At 42.6% G+C, this 26,030-nt stretch overlaps 1 protein-coding gene across 1 annotated transcript; it reads left to right on the top strand.

Moving 5' to 3' along the window:
- The first annotated feature begins 7,798 nt into the window (after positions 1-7,798).
- Positions 7,799-9,979, top strand: LOC142100776 (splicing factor 3B subunit 1-like). The gene is made up of 6 exons (XM_075184580.1): positions 7,799-7,968; positions 8,051-8,197; positions 8,319-8,444; positions 8,561-8,782; positions 9,530-9,712; positions 9,800-9,979. Exons 2-6 carry the CDS (start codon positions 8,096-8,098, stop codon positions 9,962-9,964), a joined length of 798 nt encoding a protein of 265 aa, XP_075040681.1. The 5' UTR covers positions 7,799-7,968; positions 8,051-8,095; the 3' UTR covers positions 9,965-9,979.
- Positions 9,980-26,030: the final 16,051 nt, after the last annotated feature.

The following is a 26,030-nucleotide window of genomic DNA, read 5'->3' as shown; positions in this document are numbered from 1 at the left end:
TCCCTCTCTGTCTGTCTGTCTTTGTCTCCCTCTCTGTCTGTCTCTCTCTCTCTCTGTCTGTGTCTCCCTCTCTGTCTGTCTGTGTCTCCCTCTCTGTCTTTCTGTGTCTCCCTCTCTGTCTGTCTGTCTGTGTCTCCCTCACTGTCTGTCTGTGTCTCCCTTTCTGTCTGTCTGTCTGTCTGTCTGTGTCTCCCTCTCTGTCTGTCTGTCTCTGTCTCCCTCTCTGTCTGTCTGTGTCTCCCTCTCTGTCTGTCTGTGTCTCCCTCTCTGTCTGTCTGTCTGTCTGTCTCCCTGTCTGTCTGTGTCTCCCTCTCTGTATCCCTGCCATCAGTGCTTCTGTGTATGAAACTGTTAGGAAAGATGGTTGCATCTTTCGAGACGCTTCCTTACAGAAGGATTCACTCCAGATGTTTCCAATGGGACATGCTGAGGAAATGGACAGGGTCCCACCTCAGGTTGGATCGTCGGTGGATGAGATTGTCACCAGAGGCGAGAGAGTCCCTCAGATGGTGGTTGGTGAGGGACAATCTGAGGGAGGGCAGGTCTTTTGCTCCATGGTCCTGGATCTTAGTATCCACGGACGCCAGTCTGAATGGTTTGGGGGCAGTGGTCCTTCCCCTGAGAATGCAAGGGCTGTGGTCAGAGCAGGAGTCAGTTCTTCCCATAAATGTGCTGGAACTGATGGGCATCTTAAAAGCAGTGCAGAGAGCTCAGAGTATTTTGCAAGGAAGGCCGGTTCGCATTCAATCCGACAATGCCACGGCAGTGTCGTACATAAATGGACAAGGGGGCGTTTCAGATATTGGCTTGGGCCGAAAGATACATGCCCGTGCTGTCAGCAGTTTTCATCCCAGGAATACAGAACTGGCAAGCAGACTAAGTCGGCACAAAGTTCTGCCGGGGGAGTGGGCTCTTCATCCGGAAGTGTTCCAGTCGCAGGTAAACAGGTGGGGACTTCCGGATCGAGATCTGATGGCGTTGCGCAAAACTCTGGAACTTTCCTGTTGACGCGTAAGAGCAAGAGATCCGCTGGCAGTGGCAGTGGATGTGTTGATGACAATGCCTGGGGACTTCAGGTTAGGTTACCTGTTTCCCCCCATATCAATGATTCCCAGGGTCCTTCGAAGAGTCAAGCAGGGAGATCGACCAGTCATTCTGGTGGCTCCAGCTTGGCCACGAAGAGTCTGGTATCCAGAGATTTTTCTTATGGCAGTAGGTCCGGGTGTGCGGTTTCCGCTTCGAAGAGATCTGCTGACTCGGGGACCATTCTTGCATCAGAGTCTAGACCGGCTGAATTTAATGGCATGGCTGTTGAATCCTGTCTGTGGAGATCGAGAGGGTTTTCTTTGAGTGTAGTGAACACTCTCCTCAAAGCTAGGAAGCTAGTTTTGGCTAGGATTTATCACCGCATCTGGCATGCTTATATAAAGTGGTGTAAGAAGTCTTACAATTCAAAGTCTTTTCATCTGACTAGGTTTCGTGCTTTTCTACAAGATGGCTTGGATGGAGGTCTCCGTTTGGGAACTCTAAAAGTTCAGGTGTCAGCACTGTCAGTGTACTTTCACAGATGTTTGGCGGAGATACCGGATGTTAAAACTTTCTTGCAGGGGGTGCTTCACATCCAGCCGCCCTATGTTCACCCAACGGCGCCTTGGGATCTTAATTTGGTCCTTAATATGCTGCAGGAGCCTCCATTCGAACCGTTATACTCAGTGGAGTTGCGGTTTTTAACTTGAAAGGTGGTCTTCCTGCTGGCTATTGCCTCCGCTCGGAGCGTCTCAGAGCTGGGGGCTTTATCTTGTCTTTGAACCTTATTTGGTCTTTCATGATAGAGCAGTTTTAAGAACTGTTCCATCTTTTCTTCCTAAGGTGGTGTGTGGTTTCCATGTAAATCAGGAAATGGTAGTTCCGGTGTTCAAAGAGGAACCTCAGGCTTCTGGAACAGGAAACCTGAGAAACATGAGAGTTTTGGATGTGGTTAGGGCTTTACGTATTAATGTTAAGAGAACTTAAGAGAGATTCGTAAGACAGATTCTCTATTTGTTTTATTTGATTTTTCTAGACGTGGATGGCCAGCGTCTAAGCAGTCGATTGCTAGATGGCTTACCCTGACAATTAAGCAAGCTTATGTCGGTACTAACCGTCCTGTGCCGGAGCGTATTGTTGCCCATTCTACCTGCTCGGTTGGGGTGTCTTGGGCTGCGTGGGATGGGGCCTCAGCGGATCAGCTATGCAGAGCAGCCACCTGGTACTCAGTCCATACTTTCACAAAATGTTACCAATTTAATGTCTTTGCGTCTGAGGACGCCTCATTTGGCTGTAGTGCTCTACGTGCTGGGCTATCAGAGCGATCCCACCCTTCGAGGGGCTGCTTTAGTAAGTCCCCATGGTTATAAACAGAGAGGGTGGGTTGCGCTATCTATAAATATGTAAAGCGGCCAAAAATGAACCTGTAAATGTGCGGGAGGAATCCCTAACCTCCCAAGAAAGGGCTAGTAATGTTGTATATCAGGTTCTGGGCGCTGGTAGATATGACATGTGTGGCAGAGTAGGTGGTTGATGTTATTTATTACAACATGGTGTACACAAAGTAATTTCCGGCCGGAAAAAGAATAAACTGACGTGCACTGAATAGACAATATATAAACAAACAACGGCTAAAAACCAATGGTGAAAGGTGACCATATTAGTCCATACATGTCAATTGTCGACTGGGTTATGTAACCCGTGTTGTGGATTGTCTGATATGGCAATATAAACAACTGCCCTTCAACTATGTTGTTTGATAGCAAAACAAATCAAATGTCCCATATGAGTACTGACACATCAGCTGGTTCACTGAGTGGACCTAAGAGCCATGCACAATGTGGCGATGATTAAGTATTGTCCGATGAACCAATGTAGAAAAAAATGTCCCAAATAGTCTGTAAAAGATCCGGAGTGACTTACATGGCGGCGCTCGACAGTAGATGTCCGCAGAGCGGGGATCCCTCCTATAGTGCGGCAGCGTCTCTTGCCCCTTGTTTGTGTGATGGTACAGGATGCAGACACGCAGCCTGTGTGTGGCGGAGGTAGCGTATGCACGCTCTTGGTATCACTCGCGGACAGCGAATCCCTAGTCAGTATGCTGAATATGACAATCTAGCATGCTAGAAATAGGTTTCAATCTTTTCACAGTGCTGAATCAGTATAGTAGTGGTGCTTCCTCAGGGATTGTTATAATGGAACTGGTCTTCCTTCCAGTTTGTATAGAGCCCGGATATTTTCAATTAGGTGGCAACAGTTTCACTTAATTGGCCGGAGGCTCAGCTGGTAACAATGAAGCGTGAACATCTGGTATATAGATTATGTATAAACGATGAATAGCAGTCTGTTTACAAAAATAAAGTACATCTCAACTTAAATGTTGACTGATATTAACATCATATCTGGTGCCATGCACACAATTATCTTTTATAAGTATAATTCCAAAGTCAACGGATATGTTCATAGACCACTTGAAGCCACTAAACCAATATGAATCTCTGGGTAATTCTAAGTGGTACCAGAGATAAACAATGTAGTGCATGACAAGTTGCAGTGATGAATATATACATGAAAAATATATACTGATTTATGCTGAAGTTACAGTAATGAATATACTCGTGAACAAATTATATGCTGATCTTAGGACAATGAGCCCTGGATAAATGTATGAATGCTGTACAGACCCAGTTATGGGAGTAGGTGGAAAAGCGGGATAAGCGAGAGATGGGAAAAAGTCTTATGATTGCAAAAAATATCCCAAATCGAAATCTATCTTTAGTTCCTTCGGAGTCAGGGTTTTTAGATAAAAAATCCACCTGGCTTCTTCTTTCGAAATGAGTGATACATAATCTCCACCTCTTTTTGTAACTTTGCAAATCCCTGTGTATTGGAGGGCGGTATGGTCATGATTATGGTATTTGAGAAAATGGGCAGATATGGTGTGATTCTCTGACTTGTTCCTAATATTCCGTAAGTGCTCAGAGATGCGGACATGTAATTTCCGAATGGTGCATCCAACATACTGGAGGCCACAGGGGCACTCCAGTAAGTAGACCACACCTATGGTATAACAGGTTATTTTGGTTTTGATTTTAAACGCCTCCCCTGTGGTGTGGGATCTGAAGGTGGTGATGGGTTTCGTTCACCTATGATTGATCATAGTACAAGCCTGACATCTGTGGCAGAAATAGAAACGCCCACTATTCTCTTTGAGCCAGCTTTGTTGTTGTTCTCCCTTTGTAGTGGGGATACAGCATTTCACTAGCTTTGTATTGAGGGAGTCAGATTTTCTATAGATGATCTTGGGGTGTTCTGGAAGGATGCCCTTCAAATGGTCATCCATCTGCAATATGTGCCAATGTCTCCGTACAATCTTTTCGAGTTCCCTATTATTGGAACTGTACTTGGTAATGAATGCTGGTGGTAATGAGTCATCTGCGTCTGTGATGGACGTTTTGGATAGAAGGAGGGTCTCCCTATCTATCCCTTTGACTTCCTCAAATGCCACATTGATGGTGTCCCTGTCATAATTTCGTTCAAGGAATCTCTCTTTTAGAATTTTGGATTGATCCTCATATAGCGCTAAGTTAGAACAGTTCCGTCTGCGGGTGAACTGGCCTTTCGGTATGTTGGTAAGCCATCTTTTCAGGTGGCCACTTGTTGCAGGAATGTAAGAGTTACAGTCCACCGGTTTTAGGAAAGTCTTGGTCTGAATATGATTGTCTAAGATGGCTATGTCTAGATCTAAGAACTCCACCCTAGTATTGCTGATCTGAGCAGTAAACCGGAGGTTGATGTCATTGTTGTTGAGGTAACCAAGGAACTCTTGGAGCATATCCATAGTTCCCGTCCATATGCACAGGACGTCGTCTATGTATCTGTGCCATCTCAAGATGTATGGACTATATGGGTTATTGCCAAATGGTGGTGTTTTCCCAATGAGCCATGAACAGGTTCGCGTAACTGGGCGCGAATAGCAGTTCCGCAAACCTGTTCATAGTAGTCTCCACCGAACCAAAACTGGAAGGAAGACCAGTTCAATTATAACAATCCCTGAGGAAGCTCATTGGCATTCTGGCCACGAGCGAAACGCGTTGGTGAAAACACCACTACTATACTGATTCAGCACTGTGAAAAGATTGAAACCTGTTTCTAGCATGCTAGATTGTCATATTCAGCATACTGACTAGACATTCGCTGTCCGCGAGGGATACCAAGAGCGTGCATACGCTACCTCCGCCACACACAGGCTGCGTGTCTGCGTCCTGTACCATCACCCAAACAAGGGGCAAGAGACGATGCCGCACTATAGGAGGGATCCCCGCTCTGCGGACATCTACTGTCGAGCGCCGCCAAGTAAGTCACTCCGGATCTTTTACAGACTATTTGGGACATTTTTTTCTACATTGGTTCATCGGACAATACTTAATCATCGCCACATTGTGCATGGCTCTTAGGTCCACTCAGTGAACCAGCTGATGTGTCAGTACTCATATGGGACATTTGATTTGTTTTGCTGTCAAACAACATAGTTGAAGGGCAGTTGTTTATATTGCCATATCAGACAATCCACAACACGGGTTACATAACCCAGTGCGCAATTGATGTGTATGGACTAATATGGTCACCCTTCACCATTGGTTTTTAGCCGTTGTTTGTTTATATACTGTCTATTCAGTGCACATGTCAGTTTATTCTTTTTCCGGCCGGAAATTACTTTGTGTACACCATGTTGTAATAACATCAACCACCTACTCTGCCACACATGTCATATCTACCAGCGCCCCCCCCCCCCCCCCTATCAGGGGCTTTCTGCCCGGCGGCTGCACACCGTGCAGGTCCGTTCAGCAGTGACAGTGTGCAGCCCGGCTGCTTTGATTGTGTTTTAAACACAATCAGAGCAGCGGGGCAGCACACTGTCACTGCCGAGCGGACCTGCACATACTGTGCAGCCTCCGGCAGCCTTAGAAATTAGGGGGCAGGGCCTAAATCGCCCCCCCTAAAATCACCCGGGGTATAGTAATAGTCTGGATCCGCCCCTGAAGCTGACAGACAGTAAGTGTCCTCGGGGTTTGGATTCTTCTGCACAGGGCTGCCCGTGGCAACTACTTTCATTTTGTTTTATCTTATTTTTTATTTTTACTAGTTTATTGTGCTCCCTGATTGAGGTTTGCAGTGACCATGGATGGTGGTGGAGTTGCATCTGGCACCTCATACCTTCCTCTGTTCTATCTATAGGCCTTTTGCAAAGATGCAGTTCTAATCTTCTGATCCTTTATAATGTGCAGAAAAGAGATTGACTACTGACCAAGAAACTCATTGTCAGATTGATTAGGCTTCAGCAAGCATATATCGGTGCAGGGAAACTTGTTCTAGATAATATCAGGGCCCACTCTACCAGATTGAGTACTTCCTTGCACCGCGGCATGGAGCTACGGCTGAGTAGCTGTATCGGGCAGCCACCAGGTACTCTGTCCATGCTTCTACAAAATTTTAAAATTTCAATGTGTGGTATGTAAGGTTTTGCACATAGCTGTGTCTGTGTACATTCCTCTAGGGACAGTTTTGAATTGTCCCCAAAGTAAGGTGTCCCCCAATAGGAAGAAAGAGAAAAGATAGATTTTGTATGTTAAATCAATTTCTCTGATTTCTTTTGAGGTATACTGCTCTACCACCCTTTATGCTTTTGCTCTGTTTAAAGTTTTTATGTTGGTGTTCCCAAAATGGATATGTTGTTTGTATGTTTTGAGTCCTCTATCCAATCCTAACTTTGTCAATAATTGAGTTTCTGTTGGAGAGGTGATATATACAGAGAGAGGAGCTTCTGAAACTGTGCTGATTTCAATTAAGTGCCCAGCTCTCAAACCAACCTCTATACTACGAGGCAGCAGTGTCCTTCAAAAGGAGTAAGTGTATTTAACAAAAATCTTGGTAATCTGTGCTACAGTCTGCATGGTAATGAAGAATTTTACCAAATTCATATTTTTTCTTGTCTGCTGCAGTGGTGGGGGGTACACATGTGTAGGTAAAACCATAGAGTAATTTATTTTAAAGTAAGCCCTGCATGTTTCCTCTTATGTTATCCTTTTGGGGAAGAAAAGCATGTTCTAGATGTTAGGGACCATATATATTGTAGAAGCTATTCCATTTTTGCTTCTGCCCACATTTCTAGAAAGATTGGATAGAATTCCTGGCTTTGTAGTGAAGTGGATACTTAACAATCCGCTTATTTAACTTCTGGTACAATTGAATCTGTGTGTTTGTAAATCTACAATTTTAGGTATTTGTCTGCTACTATTGATTGTATTTTTTGTGTTGCAGTTTATTTTATTATGATTAGTATTTTATTCCTGTCTGGTTAATAAATATTAAATGTTTTAAAGGGGATGAAAATCCCCATGGGCATTGCAATAATCATGATTGGTGGGGAGGCTTAGCTTGATTGATGTACTTGGAGAGAGACATCCTGAGGTACGTGGAGCCAATTGTATGTTTACATTCAATCCTAGGATGACCAGGTCAGACAGGTATTCTTATTATATTAAATGCAGCGCAGCTGGCGATTTTGAACACCATTGTAAAAAAAAGATGTCCACTTATGGAGGTATTTATTTATTTTCAAATGTATGTAATTGATTCAAGGTAATTTTAGCTAACTAGTTCCTGTCAGGTGTTTTTTTTATTTTTTTTTATTTTTTTTAATACTTTATTAGAGAATTAAGATGACATTATAAAAATTTTGTTATAAAATACTAGTCTTTTGAAAATTTTTAATGTGTTTTTCTCATATTTTTAGGATTGGTTGATGAGCAGCAAAAAGTTCGTACCATCAGTGCTTTGGCAATTGCTGCGTTAGCTGAAGCAGCCACTCCTTATGGTATAGAATCCTTTGATTCTGTGCTGAAACCACTGTGGAAAGGTATTCGGCAGCACAGAGGAAAGGTATGTATGATACGTGTTTAAATTATTTTTATTTTCATCAAATGGTATGGAACCTGTATAATTTTGTTTGTGCACTCAACAGGGTCTTGCAGCATTTTTAAAAGCAATTGGTTACCTTATTCCTCTGATGGATGCTGAATATGCAAACTATTATACCAGAGAAGTGATGTTGATTTTAATCCGAGAATTTCAGTCTCCTGATGAAGAAATGAAAAAAATTGTCTTGAAGGTAAATTATTTTTCTTTTTTTTTTTTCTTTTGCCATGTGGGTGACTTGTGCAGTTACTGCATCATATATCACAAACAGTTCTTGTTTTATCATAAGAAAGTAATATACATTTATTTTGCAGGTGGTGAAACAGTGTTGTGGTACTGATGGAGTGGAAGCAAATTACATCAAGACAGAAATTCTACCGCCTTTTTTCAAGCACTTTTGGCAACACAGAATGGCTTTGGACAGAAGAAACTACAGACAGGTACACATCAGTAAATATTGTGAAATTAGTTTGGGCATTGTTTGTGTAAATACTGCATATTTTCTGGACATGTGGTTGTGTTTCTCCTGCACTTTTTAATAGTTTTCTGCTTGTAGTTGGTGGACACCACTGTTGAACTTGCCAACAAAGTGGGAGCTGCAGAAATAATTTCTAGAATTGTGGATGACTTAAAAGATGAAGCTGAGCAATACAGAAAAATGGTCATGGAAACTATTGAAAAAATCATGGGTAACCTTGGAGCTGCAGATATTGACCATAAATTGGAAGAACAGTTGATTGATGGAATCCTTTATGCTTTTCAAGAGCAAACCACAGAGGTGTGTGTAAATGAATGTAACCTGGAAAATTAGATTATGGCCTCACTCATTAAAGAACAATTTATTTTCTAAACTTAATGTTACCATGTTTCAGTTGCTAAAATATTTTAGAAATCCTCATTTGTCATTGGGACTGGCCCTGTGCTGGTACAGACAACTGAGATCTGTTTTTGCACTGCTTTGAGGCAGAACAACATGTAAAGCTCATGTTTTACTCCATACTATATCAAAGATGATATACATTCCATGTCAACAGTTTTAAGCTGCTTTGTAAAAGTGTATTGTCTTGGAAACCGTTTGGTTCATAGTGCTCACCCACATTGTTAATTTATAGGCATTGAAAATGCAGTTATTGAATGTCTGTAAATATTCCAAATATCCCTACACTCTTACAGCATTGTATCTTCAGAAATGTAGACAAATGTTTGCAGAGGATATTTTAGATGAGCCGATTTGGAGATTTGTTGATGCAACGTTTTCCAAGTGGTCATTTTGAATTTCACATAAAGATGAGACAATTCCTAATTGACTGTTTTTGTCATATATATATATATATATATATATATATATATATATATATATTATATTTCCCGATGCTCAGTCTGGTTGAGTGACCAGAAGTGGGACTGACAATGTGAGACTAAAAAATATTCACTCTTTTAACGGTCCTATAATATAAGCTTGAGTGCATACTGGTGTGTGTGTATACCCACAGTTGAATTTATGATTTTATTCTACTTTCTATAGGACTCTGTAATGTTGAATGGCTTTGGTACTGTTGTCAATGCGCTTGGGAAAAGAGTGAAGCCATATCTGCCGCAGATATGTGGTACAGTCTTGTGGCGTTTAAACAACAAATCTGCTAAAGTGAGGCAGCAGGCTGCTGATTTAATATCTCGTACTGCAGTTGTAATGAAAACATGTCAAGAGGTAAGTTGCTCTGGGTATGTCTTTACTCGTGTTTTTACTTAAATAGTTAATGTTGATATTCTAATTTCTTGTATCTTTGGAATTTAGGAAAAATTAATGGGCCACTTGGGTGTTGTGTTGTATGAATATCTCGGAGAGGAGTATCCTGAAGTACTAGGAAGCATTTTAGGAGCACTGAAGGCAATTGTTAATGTTATAGGCAAGTATGATTTTACAAGCTATTTATCTGTTTGTGTAAAAAAATTACACTGAGTGGCTACTTTATTATGTACACCTGCTTGTTGATGGAAATATCTATTCAGCATATCATGTGGCAGTAACTCAATGCATAAAAGTATGCAGACATGGTCAGAAGTTGTTTTCTCTTCCTCCTCCATGGCAGCACACACCAATGGGTTAATCCCTCCTTCTCTAGAGTTGGGACAAGAAAATAATAAAAACCTGGAAGTTATATAAGGGTCTCTCCTTGAATTAACGTTCCCTGTCCTTTTGTAGAGTCAGACAGATGGTGTTTGTTTTCTTAGGTTTGGGGCTTGCCTGTGGTGATACCACTGTCAGGAGCCCTGTTTTTTTTTTTAATGAAGGGCTTTCTGAGTCATGATGCTGTGTTCATGGAGCCCAGGGAATGTTAGTCGTGATGCAGAGAATGCAGGCTAGATGCCATTCCTTTTAAACTCCCTGCAGAACTAAGTGCCACTTGTATACTGCGGACACCGTGGAAATCGGGCACCTATACATAAGAAACGATCCCAGACAGACTTTCACAGTAAGCCCAGGAAAAGTTATTTTTATGTGTATTCCTTGTTTAGAAAGGTTTCTTCCTGCTTCCTTCAGATAATATAGGCTTGTTTAGGTCTGCTGTTTCTTCAAGGTTTGTCCAAAGTTTTTACTTGTGCAGTCTGTGTAGAAGATCCCCATAGGGATTCATTGGAAGCATATCTTTGCATTTAATGTGGTCAGCTGCAGCCTTCCTCACATGGCAGAGTTGTCTGGGGGAGCATCAAGGCCAGTTGTAGCTACAGCAGTGACATCCACAGGTTTGTGTGTATCCGGAAGTTAAAAGGAGCAAGTTGCTGAAGATTGTTCAGGACATAGACAGCAGCATAGTTAATATGGGAAGCTTCTATGGATAGTCAGTTTTGCTGCTAGAATTATGGCTTCTGCAGCATGTTAGAAGAGCTTCAGGGTTGCAGCCTTGGTTGGCAAAGACAATCAAATTTGCTTCTGTATATATGACCTATGTGATAACAGGTATTTGGCGTTTTATGGTTGTGGCATTGGATGGCAGAGGCAGTCGGATTTGCTGCTAGAATTGGGTCTTCAGTAGTAACAGTTTATGGTTGCTGCCTTGTATGGAAGATGCACAATCTGAAGAAAAAGTTAATGTCTCCTGTGTTGAGGGAGAATATATTTTTGGGAATAATTGGATGCCTTGATTCAATAGATGTTAGGAGGAAAATCAAACGGCTTCCGTTGTACAGGTCTAGCAGAAGGCCATACACTAGAAAGTCTAATAAAGGAAGTTCATAAGCGAACTTGGAAGAGACAAGATTGTAAAGTTGGTGGAGCTACATAGAGCTAATTAACAGGGACATTGACTGTCTACAAAAGGTTAGTTAGGGGGGCCCTTAGGTCCTTTTTGCCAATCATGTAAAGGAGGTCTGTTTCCCAAGAGACAACACTGACAAGGAAATAGAAGTGGTAGTTAGCAGAAACAAGCTCTACTTCTAGAGTATCCGCCAAAAGTTTTCTTTCAGAAATCGCGTAACGGAAGTTGTTGGACAGAACTCGGTCAAGAAAGAAATTGTGTGCTTCTAGACAAAAGAATTATCTGTAAGATGCCAAGGGCACAAAAGAGAAGAGGCCTCAAATTTATCAATATTTCCATGCAAGAAAATTCAAGATGGCCTCCATAAGATCATTCAATGAACATAGGGTACTTCTTAACCGCCTTCGCTTTCTGTGGATTTGAATGGTGCATTTTCTCACGTACCAATAAGTACGGTGCATCAACAGTTACCGAGATTTGCAAGCTTCAACCAACACTCTTAGTTCAGATGTCTCCTATTTAATTATTGGACGTGCATCAATGAAGGACATTTACAAAGGTTCTTGTAGTAGTCTTGGCAATATTCAGAAAAGTAGTGTTCCATTCGCCCTATTTAGAATACATACTTATAGCAACAGTATCCAAGATTGACGCAATACAAGTTACAATAAGAGGGTTACACATGCTAAGAGAACATGAATGAATGATAAAGCCATAAAATTGTATATTGGGAATTAAAGTTCTTAGGTACAGAAAACCTCTACAGGAAGGTTTTTTGACAAGCTGAAACAAGCTGGATTGAAATCAACAAATAAGATAATCAGGAGAAGTCAGGCAGGACTTCGTAGTGGTCCACAGACCACACCTTAGGAAGAGGTGGGTATTCTACAGTGTCTAGTAAGTTTTTGACTAATAGATAGGTGGTAAATAGAAATAGCCACCATCAGAAAGATGAGTACAGTAAGAGAAGCATGTTTGCAAAGGAAAAAAAAAACATTGTCGGGACATTGTCATAATGCAGTCGGACAATCAGACAGTGATATCTTGCATCAACCGCCAAGGGAGCACAAATATACTTGATGATGCAGGAAGTAAGGTCCCTCTTAAGGAGCTGAAGGCAATTTAGAATGGCTGTCGGCAATGCACATGTCTTGAACCAACAATATTACAGTAGATTTCTTTAGTCGCCATTTTCTACATCCTGGAGAGTGGCAGTTGAACAATTGTGTATTCCACAAGATAACCGGGAAACTGGGGGTCACCAAAAATTGTGACGGGAGAACACGATATGAAGTTTCTTTTCCAGATATTTAGACCAAATAGAGTAGACGGGATCTACTGTATGTAACCCACCAATACCCAGGATCCCTCTGGTGCCATTAAAACAATTTAACAAAAATAATAATAAAAAGGGGCAGAGTAAGGGTTAATAATAGTCCTGCTCTGTTTGGCTCGGCAGAGCTTGGTTTACACAAGTACTGCATCTAGCAGTGAATCAGCTAATGGCATTCCTTATGCCCCGAAACCAAGGTTCAGAAAGGGGCAGGAATTTCAGTTTACCCTTGGAGCCATAAAAATCTACTTTGATAAAAGCGGGTGGTGGGTTCAGGATGTCCACGGTTCAGCGGATGCAAAATGTGGAGGAATAGTCAGTCATATAAAGAAGAAAGTGAAGAAAGATCTCATACTGGACTAAGTTACTTTATTATGACTCTAAAGAAGGAGAAAATCAACCCATTGGGGTGTGTTGTCCTGGAGGAGTCAAGGAAACTCTATTATCGGATAAATAATCAGGTGTTTTTCAGACCAAACACCAGAATGAGGAGGAAATGTGATCAAACTGATTTTGATTGTGAAATGATTGGTGATTTGAGTATCTTAAAAACTGCTGATCTCCTTGTCATGAAAAACATCTTGTAGAGTTTACAGAGAATGGTACTCAATGCAGAAAAAAAAAAGTTAGCTTAGAAGTTAGCTGCAGTTCTGTGGGTGAAAATGCAGTTTTAATGAGCTGTCATAGGAGAGTGGCCGGACTGGTTCAAACTGACAGAAATGCGTCAATAATTCAAATAACTGCATTTCAAAATTGGTATGCAGAAGAGCATCTCTTGAGTGTACTGCATGTTGAAAATTGAAGAGGATAGGCTACAGTGGCAGAAAACCACTACAGGTTCCGCTCCTGTCGGCTAAGAATAGGAAACTGAAGTTATATTGGTTACAGGCTCAAAAAACTGGTTGAAGATTGGAAAAACATTGTCTAGTGATGGTGTGGGGAATGTTGTCTTATATATTGCTTTCACTAATTATTTTATTAATGGATTGTATTAACACAATATTATCACGCTTATTTTCTAAATTATATTTTTAGAAGTCACATCACATGTACCTTATTGTATTTTATTTGGTCCCTATTTTCTCTGTGTTCCTTTGGGGGACACTGGGGACATTGGGGTATAGAGTAGGGACAGGGCGAACTGGCACTTTAGACTTCTGTTTTAACTAAGCCCTAGCTCCTCCCCCTCTATACCCCACCTCCTGTTCAGCCTCAGTTTAGTTTAAGTGCCCAGCGAAAGGGCTGTGCCTGGGCTACTCAGCAGCCCTCTTCTGTTACTTTTATTATTTTATGGCAGGAATCTGCAGTATGCGGCGCACGTCAAGCGCTGTATGGAAAAGGGGTGATCGGAGGTGCTGTGAGAGGTGCCTCTGTTGCCAGCCTCCCTCTCCCAACGTTTTCATGCCCTCCTAGGAGCTGGGCACAGTCGCCGCAGGCTGTGTCCGTCCTCCTGATCTGACAGACTGCAGACACTGCGTGAGGAGGGGTGGCAGAAGGTAAGTGAAACCCTTTCCCAGCACAATGCTGAGAGGGGGGTAGAAAATCGCAGTTTGTCCCTGAGCAGGCTGCTTCTTACTAGAAGCAGTCATTTTATGGGAAAAAAAACAAACAACAAAAAGATTCTATTTTTAAGCTCAGGAGACAGGGTCAGGCAAGGGTCACTAACATAGTGAGCCCTGCTAGGCACTGGATTGGTTGAGGGTGTTGTCCTGTTGAATGTTACCAATTCAGTGCTGGGCCCTGGGGGAGTGGTGTTTCTTCTATTAAACTTCCTCCATGGTGGTCTCTCACTATTTTGTGTGCAGACACCAGAATAAGCAGCCATTTTATAGCTCCAGCTTCTCCCCAATTCTGTCCTGAGTCCTGATTGAAAGATTTGGGGGTGATTTTCAAAAGTTTATTATTTTTTACTCTGTGGGGCTTTATTGGCTGTATTGCAGGCTCACTTTCTGTTCAGTTTTGTGGACTGCTTTTTATTTATATTGTGTTTTGTTACACTGTTTATTACACTGTTTTGTTTGTGTTTTGTCCCATCTATTAACATGTCAGAAGGGGAAAAACCATGTGTGCTAAAGCTGGTGTTACATCAATGGTGAGTTTCACCTGGGCTGTTTCACGTAAAGCTACCATCAGGACAGTAAGGCGCGCAGGCTCTGTGCGCAGCCTGCCGGCTTTCAAAGAGCATACCGTGTAATACAGCAGCTGCTGCTTACGGCAACACATGCTTGGGTTCGGTCTCTCTCCAATACAGTGGCTGAACTTGCTCAGTTGGTGCTGTCACAGGCTATGGTCGCTCCATCTTCTGATTCTGCTTGCACTATAGCAACTGACGTGGGTTCTAGTTTGCTAGGTCAAGGTTTGACTGTTTCTCCCTGGTGGAGTCTGTGCAGCCTGCTTGGGTACAGGGAATTGCATCCTCTGTACAGGGTTTGGTTTAGGTTACCTCCTCTTAGAGAGGACGTTACAATCTGCGGCACAGTCTTCCTCACATAAGCGTAGGAGGATGGCGCCACAACTTCAGGAAAATAAGCCAGATTTGACTGCAGTTCCCAGAATGAAGGTAATTTAGCAGTGAATTCTGACCTGGATGCTCCTTCGGTTGTGGAGGAGATTCATTCAGTTCGCCAGAGTGTGGAGGAATTAATACAAGCTGTGTACTTTCCTAAGTAAGAGGTTCCTCATGATGCACATGCTCCTCTTTTTGCACATATTGGAAGATTTGTTGTCAGAGCCTTGGACTTCCCCAGATAGCAAGTTCCAAGTATTTCGGTGACTGCAGTCGGTTTATCCTTTTCCTCCTGAAGTTTTTGCTAAATGGTAGACTCTTCCACGTGTGGATGCAGCAGTTTCAAGGTTAGCCAAGGTAACTACTATTCCTTTTCCTAACATAGCCACTCTTAAGGATGGTACAGACCGTCCTCAAGTTAATTTTCGTGGCAACATGTGCCTCTTTCAGGCCTGCCTTGGCATCTGCGTGGGTTAACAAAGCAGTAGAACGCTAGTCAAAACACCGTTTTCAAGGTTTGTTGGCAGGCAGGCCTTCCTCTGAACTGCTTCCATTAGTGGAGCAGATTCAGAGGGCGATAGATTATTTACGAGAGGCAGCTACATACACGGGACTGGTGCACGTATTTCTGCCTCTGCAGTTTCAGCTCGTCGTATTCTCTGCCTTAAGTCCTGGAAGGCTGATGGGGGTCTGAAAAGGTTCTTGAGACCATGAAGTTTTCTGGGGGTCTTTTGTTTGGCTCTCAACTTGACTCCATTATCAGTCAAGCTACAGGTGGAAAGGGCACTTTTTTCTCAGTTAATGCTCCCAAACAAAGATTATCCAAATTTCAGTCCTCAGGAAGGTTTCGGGGGTTAATATTCCTCAGGCCAATCTTCTACAGGCCAGTCATCCGCCCCTAGGGGTGGTTTGCTGCGTGGGCGCCAGGCCTAGTTGGCTTGACGTCCAGCAGCGAAACCTGCAAACAAGCAGTCCACATGACGGACATTTTGCTCCTCCGCTGTCACCAGTGGTGTGAGCTCGTCTTTTCTTGTTCAGGGATCAGTGGTTGCAGTCTACTTCAGATGTCTGGGCTTGGGTGTAATGTATTGAGGATACAAGATCGATCTGTTCGGTCTTTCTCCCAGACAGTTTTTGCCTAGGGCTTCCCACTTGTCCACGAAAGCGACTGGTTTTACAAGAAACTATTCTATCCCTCCTTTATTCCGGAGTGATGAATCCGGTGCCAGATTCTCAGAGGTTTGGGTTTTTATTACCTTTTTCTCGTAAAGCCAAGGGCTTATGCAGACCAATTCTGACTCTGAAAATGTTTCAACACCCATGGCACAGTGCCCAGGTTCAAAATCGAGTCTTTGAGCTCGGTCATTCACGGCATGGAACAAGGAAAATTCATGGTGGTTCTAGACATCAAAAATGCCTATATTCATGTACCGATCTAGAGGGGTCATCAGTCCCTTTTGAGATTTGCGGTTCGGTCACAGCACTAAAAATTTCAGGCTCTTCCTTTTGGTCTGGCCACGACCCCACGTATCTTCAGAGATCATGCCGGTCGTGGCTGCTCTGCTAAAGTCCAAGAGGATTACAAACATCTCGTCTGGACGACCTTCTTTTAATGGCAGTCTCCAAAGGTGCTGTAGACGACATATCCAACTAGTAATCCAGACTCTACAGTTTCACGGTTGGATTCTCAACTTCAAAAAGTCCATGTTGCTCCCATCTCAGCAAATGATCTCTGAGTATTTTTATTTCACATCCGTCAAAATGGGTGTTCAACAAGGCTAGAATCCTGTCTTGGTTGGTAAGAATTAGGGTAAGATCTTGGTTGGCGGCAACGTAGCCTTCTGTACATTTCGCCATGAGCGTTTTTGGCAACATGGTATTGACTTTCTAGCCGGTCCAGGTTGCTCAGTTTCATGCACGGCAGTCCCAGTTCGATCTTCTGTTGCAATGCAACAAATACCATCTGAATCTAAAGCCAAGGTATTTCACCTGTCTCCGCAGACCAGTTAGTTGCTTCTTTGGTGGTTACATAAACAGATTCTCGCCAGGGGACGCAATTTATCAATTTAAAATTGGACTTTAATCAAAAAGGATGCCAGCCTTCAAGATTAGAAGCCTTCTGTCTTCATGCTCAGTTTCAGGGTTTTTGTACTCAAAAGGAATCCAAGCTTCCAATCAATCAATGTCTTTGAGCTGTGAGCAGTCTTCATGCTCTTATAAGCGCACAACACTTGCTGCAGGGAAGGCCACTGAAGATTCAGTCTCGGTATGCCACAGCAGTGGCATACCTCAATCATCAGAGCGGTACCAAAAGTCCCTTGGCCATGCGGAAATTGTCCCTTCATCCTAAGGTGTTTCGTCAGTTGGTGGAATGGTGGGGTCACCCGAATGTCGACATGGTGGCATCTCGGATGAAGCACAAGGTTCTCCTCTTCTGCTACCGTGCAAGAGATCCTATGGCTGTCGCAGTAGACGCCATGTCTGTCCCTTGGAGGTATTGCTTAGTGTACCTTTTTCCACCGGTAGCCATGCTTCCAAGGGTGTTAAGAAAGGTAAAGAGACTGTGTTCCAGTTCTTCTGATGGCGCTGGATTGGCCACAGAGGGAGGGCCTGGTACACCGACGAGCTCGGACCTGGCGGTTGCCACAACGCCCAGATCTATTAACTCAAGATCCCTTTTGTCATCTATGTTTACAACGTCTGGCTTTAATGGTGTGACTGTTGAAGCTATGATCCTAAGCGCTAAGGTGTTTCCGAACTAGTGGTGCAAACCATGCTTTGTGCACGGAAACCAGCCTCTGCAAAGATTTCTCATAGTCTGGAAAACTTTTATTGACTGGTGTAAAAAGAAGGGTTATCCTACTTCTTTTTGCTTGGCCAGGTTACTTAGGTTCTAGCAGGACGGGTTGGATGCAGGTTTGCTCCTTAGTTCTTTTTAAGGTCAGGTGTAAGCTTTTTCGGTCTTCTTTCAAAGAATATGTGCACACTTTCATTCAGGGCATTCTCCATGTACAACCTTCATATGTTCTTTCGGTACCACCATGGAATTTGAATTTGGTGTTGAATGTTTTACAGCATCCACCTTTTGAACCTTTGAATACAGTGGAATTCAAATTTCTATCCTAGAAAATGATTTTGCCCATTTCTACGGCACACACTGTTTTTAGAGCTTGCTGCTTTATCTTACAAGTCTCCTCTTCTTGTTTTTCATAAAAACAGGCCAGTTCTTCGAAACAGGACATCTTTCCTTCCTACGGTTGTCTGTTTTTTTTTATCTAAATTAACACATTGTCATTCCGGTCCTGAATGATTTTATGTATTCAGTTTAATGATATTTCTATTGGTTTTCTCAATGTTGTCCGAGTCTTCCGAATTTATGCGCAGAGGTCTCAGAAGATGCGCAAGACTGGCGATCTTTTGAGTCTCTATGATGCTCACAAAAGAGGCTGGCTAGCTTCTAAAGTAATTATTGCTAGGTGGATTACGGCTGTTATTTGTCAAGCTTCTAGTAAGGCTAGGGAGCCTGTCCCAGATAATCTATACAAGGACTCTACAGGGTCTGTAAGTGCTTCCTGGGCGGCCCACTATGGTGCTTCCAGAGAACAGCTGTGTAAAGCGACCACGTGGTAGTCTGTACACACATTCAATAACTTTTACAAGTTTAATGTGTTTGCATCCAAGAATGCAAGTATTAGAAGAAAGGTGTTTCGTGCCATTTCTTCTGAGCGTTCCCTCCCGTAGGGCAGCTTTGGAATGTCCCCGGTGTCCCCCAAAGGAAGACGTAGAAAATGGGATTTTCATACTTAAGTCAAATCCGTTTCTCTTAGTCCATTTGGGGGACACCGGGCGCCCACCCTTGTCTTGTTGGTAAGAGAATGTTGTTGGTTGTTAATTTTATTCTCTTCCGGTTTCTCTCTATCTCCGCTTTCTGTGGGCTTGGTTAAACATAAACTGAGGCTGGACAGGAGGAGGGGCTAGGGCTTAGTTAAACAGAAGTCTAAAGTGCCAGTTCGCCCTGTCCCTACTCTATACCCCGGTGTCCCCCAATGGACTAAGAAACGGATTTGACGTAAGTATAAAAATCCCATTTGTTAAAAAATTTATAATACTCTTCTCGTTTGTTTTTTGTTTCTAAAGTTACACTTTAGTGATATTCTCGCCTCCTAATAGTTATTAAATAGGTTATGTCTCCATAAATCGCTATATATAATTTCATTCTGTTATAATCTATATTTATAGATCTAAGGATCTATAGTAGATGATGGAGTGTACCTGCAATCCATCTCCACAAATGATTGTTGGCACCGAACATTGCACTTTTGTAGTTAATTTGGTATGTTTCTCACTTAGATTTTTTTTCTCCATTCATACTTCTCAACCAATCCCATTACTTTAGGGGCGGGATTTATTTCAGACTCTTGTTTTCTGTTTGTACCATCTAGACGTCAATCACTGTCACCTTAGAGTAGATGGTTGAAAAGGCTAATTAAGCGAAATGCATGTTGGCTCAGTGTGTCTTTGAAATCTCACTGTCCTTGTCTTGTTTTTTATATTTCGCATAGCTTTTCTGTTTGTTAGGAATATTTATTTTTAATATATACCAATAAAATTCATATATTAGATCTCCTTTCTCTTTATTGCCAATTATCCTGGAGTGCCCCGTGTTATTACCTCTTACCTTTTTTTTTTTTTTTTTTTTGTTCTCTATTATATCCTAGGTTATAGAGTGCACCACCCAGCTATTTTGCTTATATTCTGAATATACTGAATCATATATGATATATTATAAACAGTGTCAGGATATTTGGTTTTAAGACCTAGTGCGGTTACATTCCCTTTTCTACATTTTAATACCCTCACCTACAAGGACCACTCCACTGGCCCATACATCTCCAATCTTCTCCATTCACACTCCCTCCCGTTCCCTGCGATCGGCTAATAACCGCCTCTCCTCTACCCTGATCACCTCATCCCACTTCACAATTCAAGATTTTTCTTGGGCTGCCCCCTCCACTGGAACAACATCCCACGCTCTGTCCGACTGTCCCCTAATTTGTACACCTTTTAAAACGGGCACACAAAACTCATCTTTTCCTGAAAGTCTACCAGCCATCCACCTAACATCCCTCTCCATGCTTGATCTCCTCACACCTCTCTTCCCCTGTTCTGCTACTCACTCCTCTTGCGCTTGATCCCGTCCTCTGACTCCCTTCATGCCTCCTGTCTGTTTGCCATCCCTTTAGAATGTAAGCTCTTATGAGCAGGGACCTCTTCTCTCCTGTCTCTCTACCTATTCTTCTGCTCCAATTTAACTTTATTAGCTATGTTTGGAGCTTTTGGAGTCCTAGTATTTGTTTATTGTCCTGTACTGTTTTCCCTGTATGGTCCATGGCTTCTGTACAGCATCTCCTGAGCATACAGAGGCGATCAACGTGGGTGTGCTGCTTTACAATCTACACTCTAGTGGGACATTATCAAGGAATTTGGTAAGATAACAGCAATATTTGAGTTCTAAAATCAGCTATTACTATGATACATAACCTGCCGGGCGGGCCTATTTGCTCTATTTCTATCTGGAGCACGATTGTATTATTTTGAAGAGCGATCCAATGTTCAAGCATATTATCATATATAACCCATCGGGCTGGCTTGTGTTCTCTACTTCTAACTGGAATGCAATGGTGACTGTATTATCATAAAGATTGATCCTTTATCTAAAACATATCGACATATATAAATAATCATCTAAATCACTAAACTTACCGGAAATCAGAAATTGAAAACATACCGGCAAGTAGCATGGTAAGTTAACAAACAGAATCATGAATGTTTAAAAATATTTATTTAAATATAAATAACAATTGGAAGTTCAATTTCACACAGTGTATCAATGTACATACATTGTAACATGTCATTCTGCCAGGACAGAGAACTTTCATCATTAGAATATCCCTCCATGCTTACCCTGGCCTTTTAGCTGGCATCTTTCATCTGAGAAGACTCCAACAATCACTTTGTCAACTTCTAAATCATGCTTCATAGTAGAAGATATGCTTTGCACAGTGGGGCTTTTCCGCCTAAGATAGTTGTATATGTTTATTTTGTCAAGGCACAGATTAATGGTGGTAAGCAAAATCCTAACTCTGTTACTCAATATACCAAAAGCATTTTCCAGTACTCACCTTGCTCTTGCTAATCGGTAATTAAACACCCTCCTTTCAGTTGTGTTTTTGGGGGGTAATGTTTTAATATATTAACTTGCAATGCAAAGGCATTATCAGCCATAAATACAAAATTATGCCCAAATTTAGTTTTTGTATGTGTTGGCAAATTCAGGGCATTATTTTTAATTTTGTCATGGAAGGACGTCTGTTCCATTACCCCACAATCTGACACATTGCCATTTTTTCCAATGTCCACAAATATAAATTCATATTTGGCATCCACTATGGCCATCAGGAAAAAGCTTAAGAATCCCTTGTAGCTGTAGAAATAGGATCCACTTTTAGACAGTGGCATAATTCTGACATGTTTGCCATCTATGGCCCAGCAACACTTTGGGAAATTCCACGATTTGTCAAATTTTTCTGTGATAACTTCCCATTCCTAATTGTCGATGGGAAAAGAAGAATTGTTGTAATGTTAAATCAATACATGCATCTATTATGATATTATTGCATTTATATTTTTATGACACAGCCATCTGTCTTCTCCAAGGGGAGGTTGTGTGATGTGGTGGAGAATCCTGTGATGACGACGCCTCCCACCCAACAGACAGAATACAACTAGTAAACCTCACAGCAACCCACTCAAGAAGACACTGAGCAAGCCACCCAGCAACAAGGCAACAACATGGCAGGAGGGGTGAAGAAAAGGGGATGTGAGCCAGAACACACCGTGAACATGTTGCGCGGGATACTGGTAACAGCAAACCTGCTGATGGAAAAAGAAGATGACAAATGTGACCTGTCGGGTGCATTAGTTACACAAAAAAATGAAACATCTGCCAGTTGAGATTAGACTCGAGGTAGCCTGTAGGGCAAAAAGGGGCTTTTACCGCCCTGCCCCATCTCATTTGCAGCCACTCCTTCCCCACAGGCAACATCACTTAATGGGAAGACGATCCAGTACTCCTCCTGCCTATAGGCCTTCCACATCAACCAGCAATGCCAATATGCTGCACTATAGTGAAAGTCCTTCCTATTAGGAAAACATGGAACACTATCACTATGAACACCTGTAACTTTTATTTTATTTTTTTGAAGTTTGAGTTTGTTGCTTTTATAGGTTTTATATATGTATATTTTTGTGTTTTCTTTAACATGTTAATAAGTTACATTTGTATTTTAATAAAAAAAAGATATTATAATCAAAGTATTTATCTCACCAAACTTTATATATTGTCCCAGGAGAACTTGTATGATGACCAAAAAACAGAGTGTAGCAACCAGTCTCTGCACATTTGGGTCTTATGGACACCAAGCAGCACTTCCACTGTATGCTGGCATAGTGGAAGTGCTTCCTGCTGGGAAAATGTAGCAACCAGTCTCTGCACATATGGGTCCAATACAGTGGAAGTTTGGGGTGAAATAGCTGTTATGTACTTCAGCCAGTAGCCAAGTACAACAGGGTAGCAACTAGTCTCTGCTCTGCAGATATGTGTCCTATACCCTTCCTGCCTTTAAGACACTAAGCAGCACTTCTACTGTATGCTGGCAAACAGTGGAAGTGCTTACTGCTAATAAAATATAGACCACTTCTAAATTTAGATTGGCGTTTTAACATCTGAGTTTAAGTTTGGAGTTTTATAGGTTTTGTATATATGTATATATTTTTGTGTTGTTTTTAATATGTTAATAAGTTCATTTTCTATTTTAAATAAAAAAAATATTTTTTACAATCTGAATATTTCTTGGACCAAACTTCATATTGTCCCTGGAGAACTTGTATGATGGCCTCACAGGTCTCAGGTATGATCAGACCAAGACCTTGCAGTGAAATAGCTGTGCTGTACTTGAGATCGGCCAGTGTCCTTTCAGTGGCCAAGAATCAGAAGATCCTCTTTTTGGATGACTGGGGTGACAAGTTGAAGCAGCTCCTGGAATTTGGGGTCAATCATCAGCAGGAAATTCATCATGGTTTTTGTCCCGTATCTCCTGTAGCAACGGCATATGTGAATAGGAGTCTCTCTTCAACAACCACTGCTTGGTCCAACAAGTCTGATTCTTTCTTCTTCTTTTCTTACGGTTAATTGTTTGCAGTGATAAGAAAAAAAAGCACAAGCTTTCATTTTAGACGTTGGTAAAATCATTACAGATATATATCGCATTGGGAGAAATTTTCTCTAGTGTGTACCCAGCTTTAGTCACAAAAAGTAATCCCAACATTGTAATAATTTTTACATAGTTTTCTTGGTTCTTATAGTTTTCAACCTTAAAACTTATCAAGAACAATTACATAGCATTTTATCCCTTTTGGGCTGAGGGGAGGACTTCTAACCAGAGCCGTAACGAGGCCGGTGCGGGCGGTGCCGCCGCCCCAGGCGCAGTCCCAAGGGGGCGCAATGGCCGCCCGCACCTGCCTCTGTGTGAGGAGTGGAAAAAAATAAAAATTAATCAGACCTCAGATTCAGACTGCCGGCCGCCCGGCGCATCCAAAATGGCGGCCGGCACCCGGCTCCACCCCCTTCTGAACTCTGCCCTCTGCCTCAGCGTCTGATGTCATGACGTTGCTAGGCAGCAGAGGAGCAGAGAAGCAGAGAGGAGCCAGGCAGCGACGGCTGGAGAGGAAGAAAGAGGAAAAAGGTAAGTTTCAAAGCAGGGGAAAGGGGATGTGTGTTGCTATTATGGAGGGAGGGGAGGGATGTGAGCTGCTATTATGAGGGGAGGGGGGGATGTGAGCTGCTATTATGGAGGGAGGGGGGCATGTAAGCTGCTATTATGGGGAGAGGGGAGGGGAGGGGAGGGGAGAGGGGCATGTATGCTGCTATTAAGGAGGGGGATGTGAGCTGCTATTAGGGAGGGGGGTGTGCTGCTATTATGGAGGGGAGGAATGTGTGCTGCATCTTGCTATTATGGAGGGGGGATGCTGCTATGCTTTATGAGGGAAGGGAGGGTATGCTGCCATAATGTGTGAGGGAAGGGGGGGATGTATTAATGTGTGATATGAGGGTAGGGAGGTTAGGTGTCTTAGTACATGGGTGGGAGGTAGGCTATTAATTTAATGGTGACGTTTAGGTGGGGGCTAATTATTTAATGGGTACTATTTTACTTGTGGGGTGCTGGTGGGTCAATTAAATTTATTGTTGGGGCTTTTTAATTTAATGGTAGGGTCTATTAATTTCAGGTGAGGTATTTATCTGTATTGCAGTCACAAGAATGCTCTCTGTATTGTATGGTGGTCATAGGAATGCTCTCTGTATAGTATGGCGGTCATAGGAATGCTCTCTGTATAGTATGGCGGTCATAGGAATGCTCTCTGTATAGTATGGCGGTCACAGGAATGCTCTCTGTATTGTATGGTGGTCACAGGAATGCTCTCTGTATAGTATGGCGGTCATAGGAATGCTCTCTGTATAGTATGGCGGTCATAGGAATGCTCTCTGTATAGTATGGCGGTCACAGGAATGCTCTCTGTATTGTATGGTGGTCACAGGAATGCTCTCTGTATAGTATGGCGGTCATAGGAATGCTCTCTGTATAGTATGGTGGTCATAGGAATGCTCTCTGTATAGTATGGCGGTCACAGGAATGCTCTCTGTATTGTATGGTGGTCACAGGAATACTCTCTGTAAGGTATGGCGGACACTAGGAGGCTCTTTATATTGTATGTGTGTATGTGTGTGTGTATGTATATATATATATATATATATATATATATATATTAATTTCGTGCGATGGTGATAAGGGGGCACGATGGGATAAAGTTGGCTCCATGGCACGGTGTGATAAAGAAGAAACTGTGATGGAGGGCACAGTGGGATGAAGGGGCAGTGTGATACAGATGGTACTGTTACATTTGTTTTAATTTGTTTCAGTGAGTTTTATTTCAATAACCAATTCATTTGTTATACAGCTAGCATGTGACAGCTGCATTTAAAGTACTTTGATTCTATGGAGGCTTATTACATAAAGATCCTTACAAAGCCAGACCGAGAAGAATGGGGAGGGAGGTGGTTTCAGTGCGGTCTAGAACTTGTAAAGAGCTAGCTACGCCCCCCACAGTAGGTTGACCACGCCCACTCGACAATTGACACTCCCACTTAGATGGGGGCGCTGCTTCCCTATCTCGCCCAGGGCACTAAAATGGCTAGTTACGGCACTGCTTCTAACAATCACAATTTATTTTTATTTTTTTTAAATCTTTTTATTTTCGACAACAACATGTAAGGTGAGGATACAGAAAAGATAAAGGAGGCAGGTAACCTTTACAATGAAAATCGTGCACGACTTTAAAAATCATACAGACTAGACCAGCGGTTCCCATCTCATCACGCCCGACATCCAGTGACAAGCGGCAGGAGAGAAGAGGATGCTGGGTCCTTGGCGCCGCCGGATTGGTAAGTTTTTTTGGGGGTTTTTCTGCAAAAAAAAATGCAGAGAGGGCAGAGTGGGGGATGCAGAGGGGCACAGAGTGTGTGGATGCAGAGGGGCACAGAGTGTGTGGATGCAGAGGGGCACAGAGTGTGTGGATACGGAGAAGGGCACAGAGTGTGTGGATATGGAAGAGGGCACAGAGTGTGTGGATATGAATGAGGCCACAGAGTGTGTGGATATTAAGAAGGGCACAGAGTGTGTGGATATGAAGGAGGGCACAGAGTGTGTGGGTGCAGGGGCACAGAGTGTGTGGATATGAAGGAGGGCACATTGTGTGGATGCAGGGGCACAGAGTGTGTGGATATGGAGGATGGCACAGAGTGTGTGGATATGGA

Source organism: Mixophyes fleayi, chromosome 9, assembly GCF_038048845.1.
Source record: "Mixophyes fleayi isolate aMixFle1 chromosome 9, aMixFle1.hap1, whole genome shotgun sequence".
NCBI lineage: Eukaryota > Metazoa > Chordata > Amphibia > Anura > Limnodynastidae > Mixophyes > Mixophyes fleayi.
The sequence above is the reverse complement of the archived record's forward strand: the minus strand, read 5'-3'. Positions and strand labels throughout refer to the sequence as shown.

Bases quoted from the DNA above. Each gene is read 5' to 3' on its own strand.
- LOC142100776 (XM_075184580.1), top strand. From the start codon at position 8,096: ATGGATGCTGAATATGCAAACTATTATACCAGAGAAGTGATGTTGATT. The intron at 8,783-9,529 runs GTGTGTGTAAAT...TACTTTCTATAG, and splicing joins TTCAAGAGCAAACCACAGAG to GACTCTGTAATGTTGAATGG. The intron at 9,713-9,799 runs GTAAGTTGCTCT...TTTGGAATTTAG, and splicing joins TAATGAAAACATGTCAAGAG to GAAAAATTAATGGGCCACTT.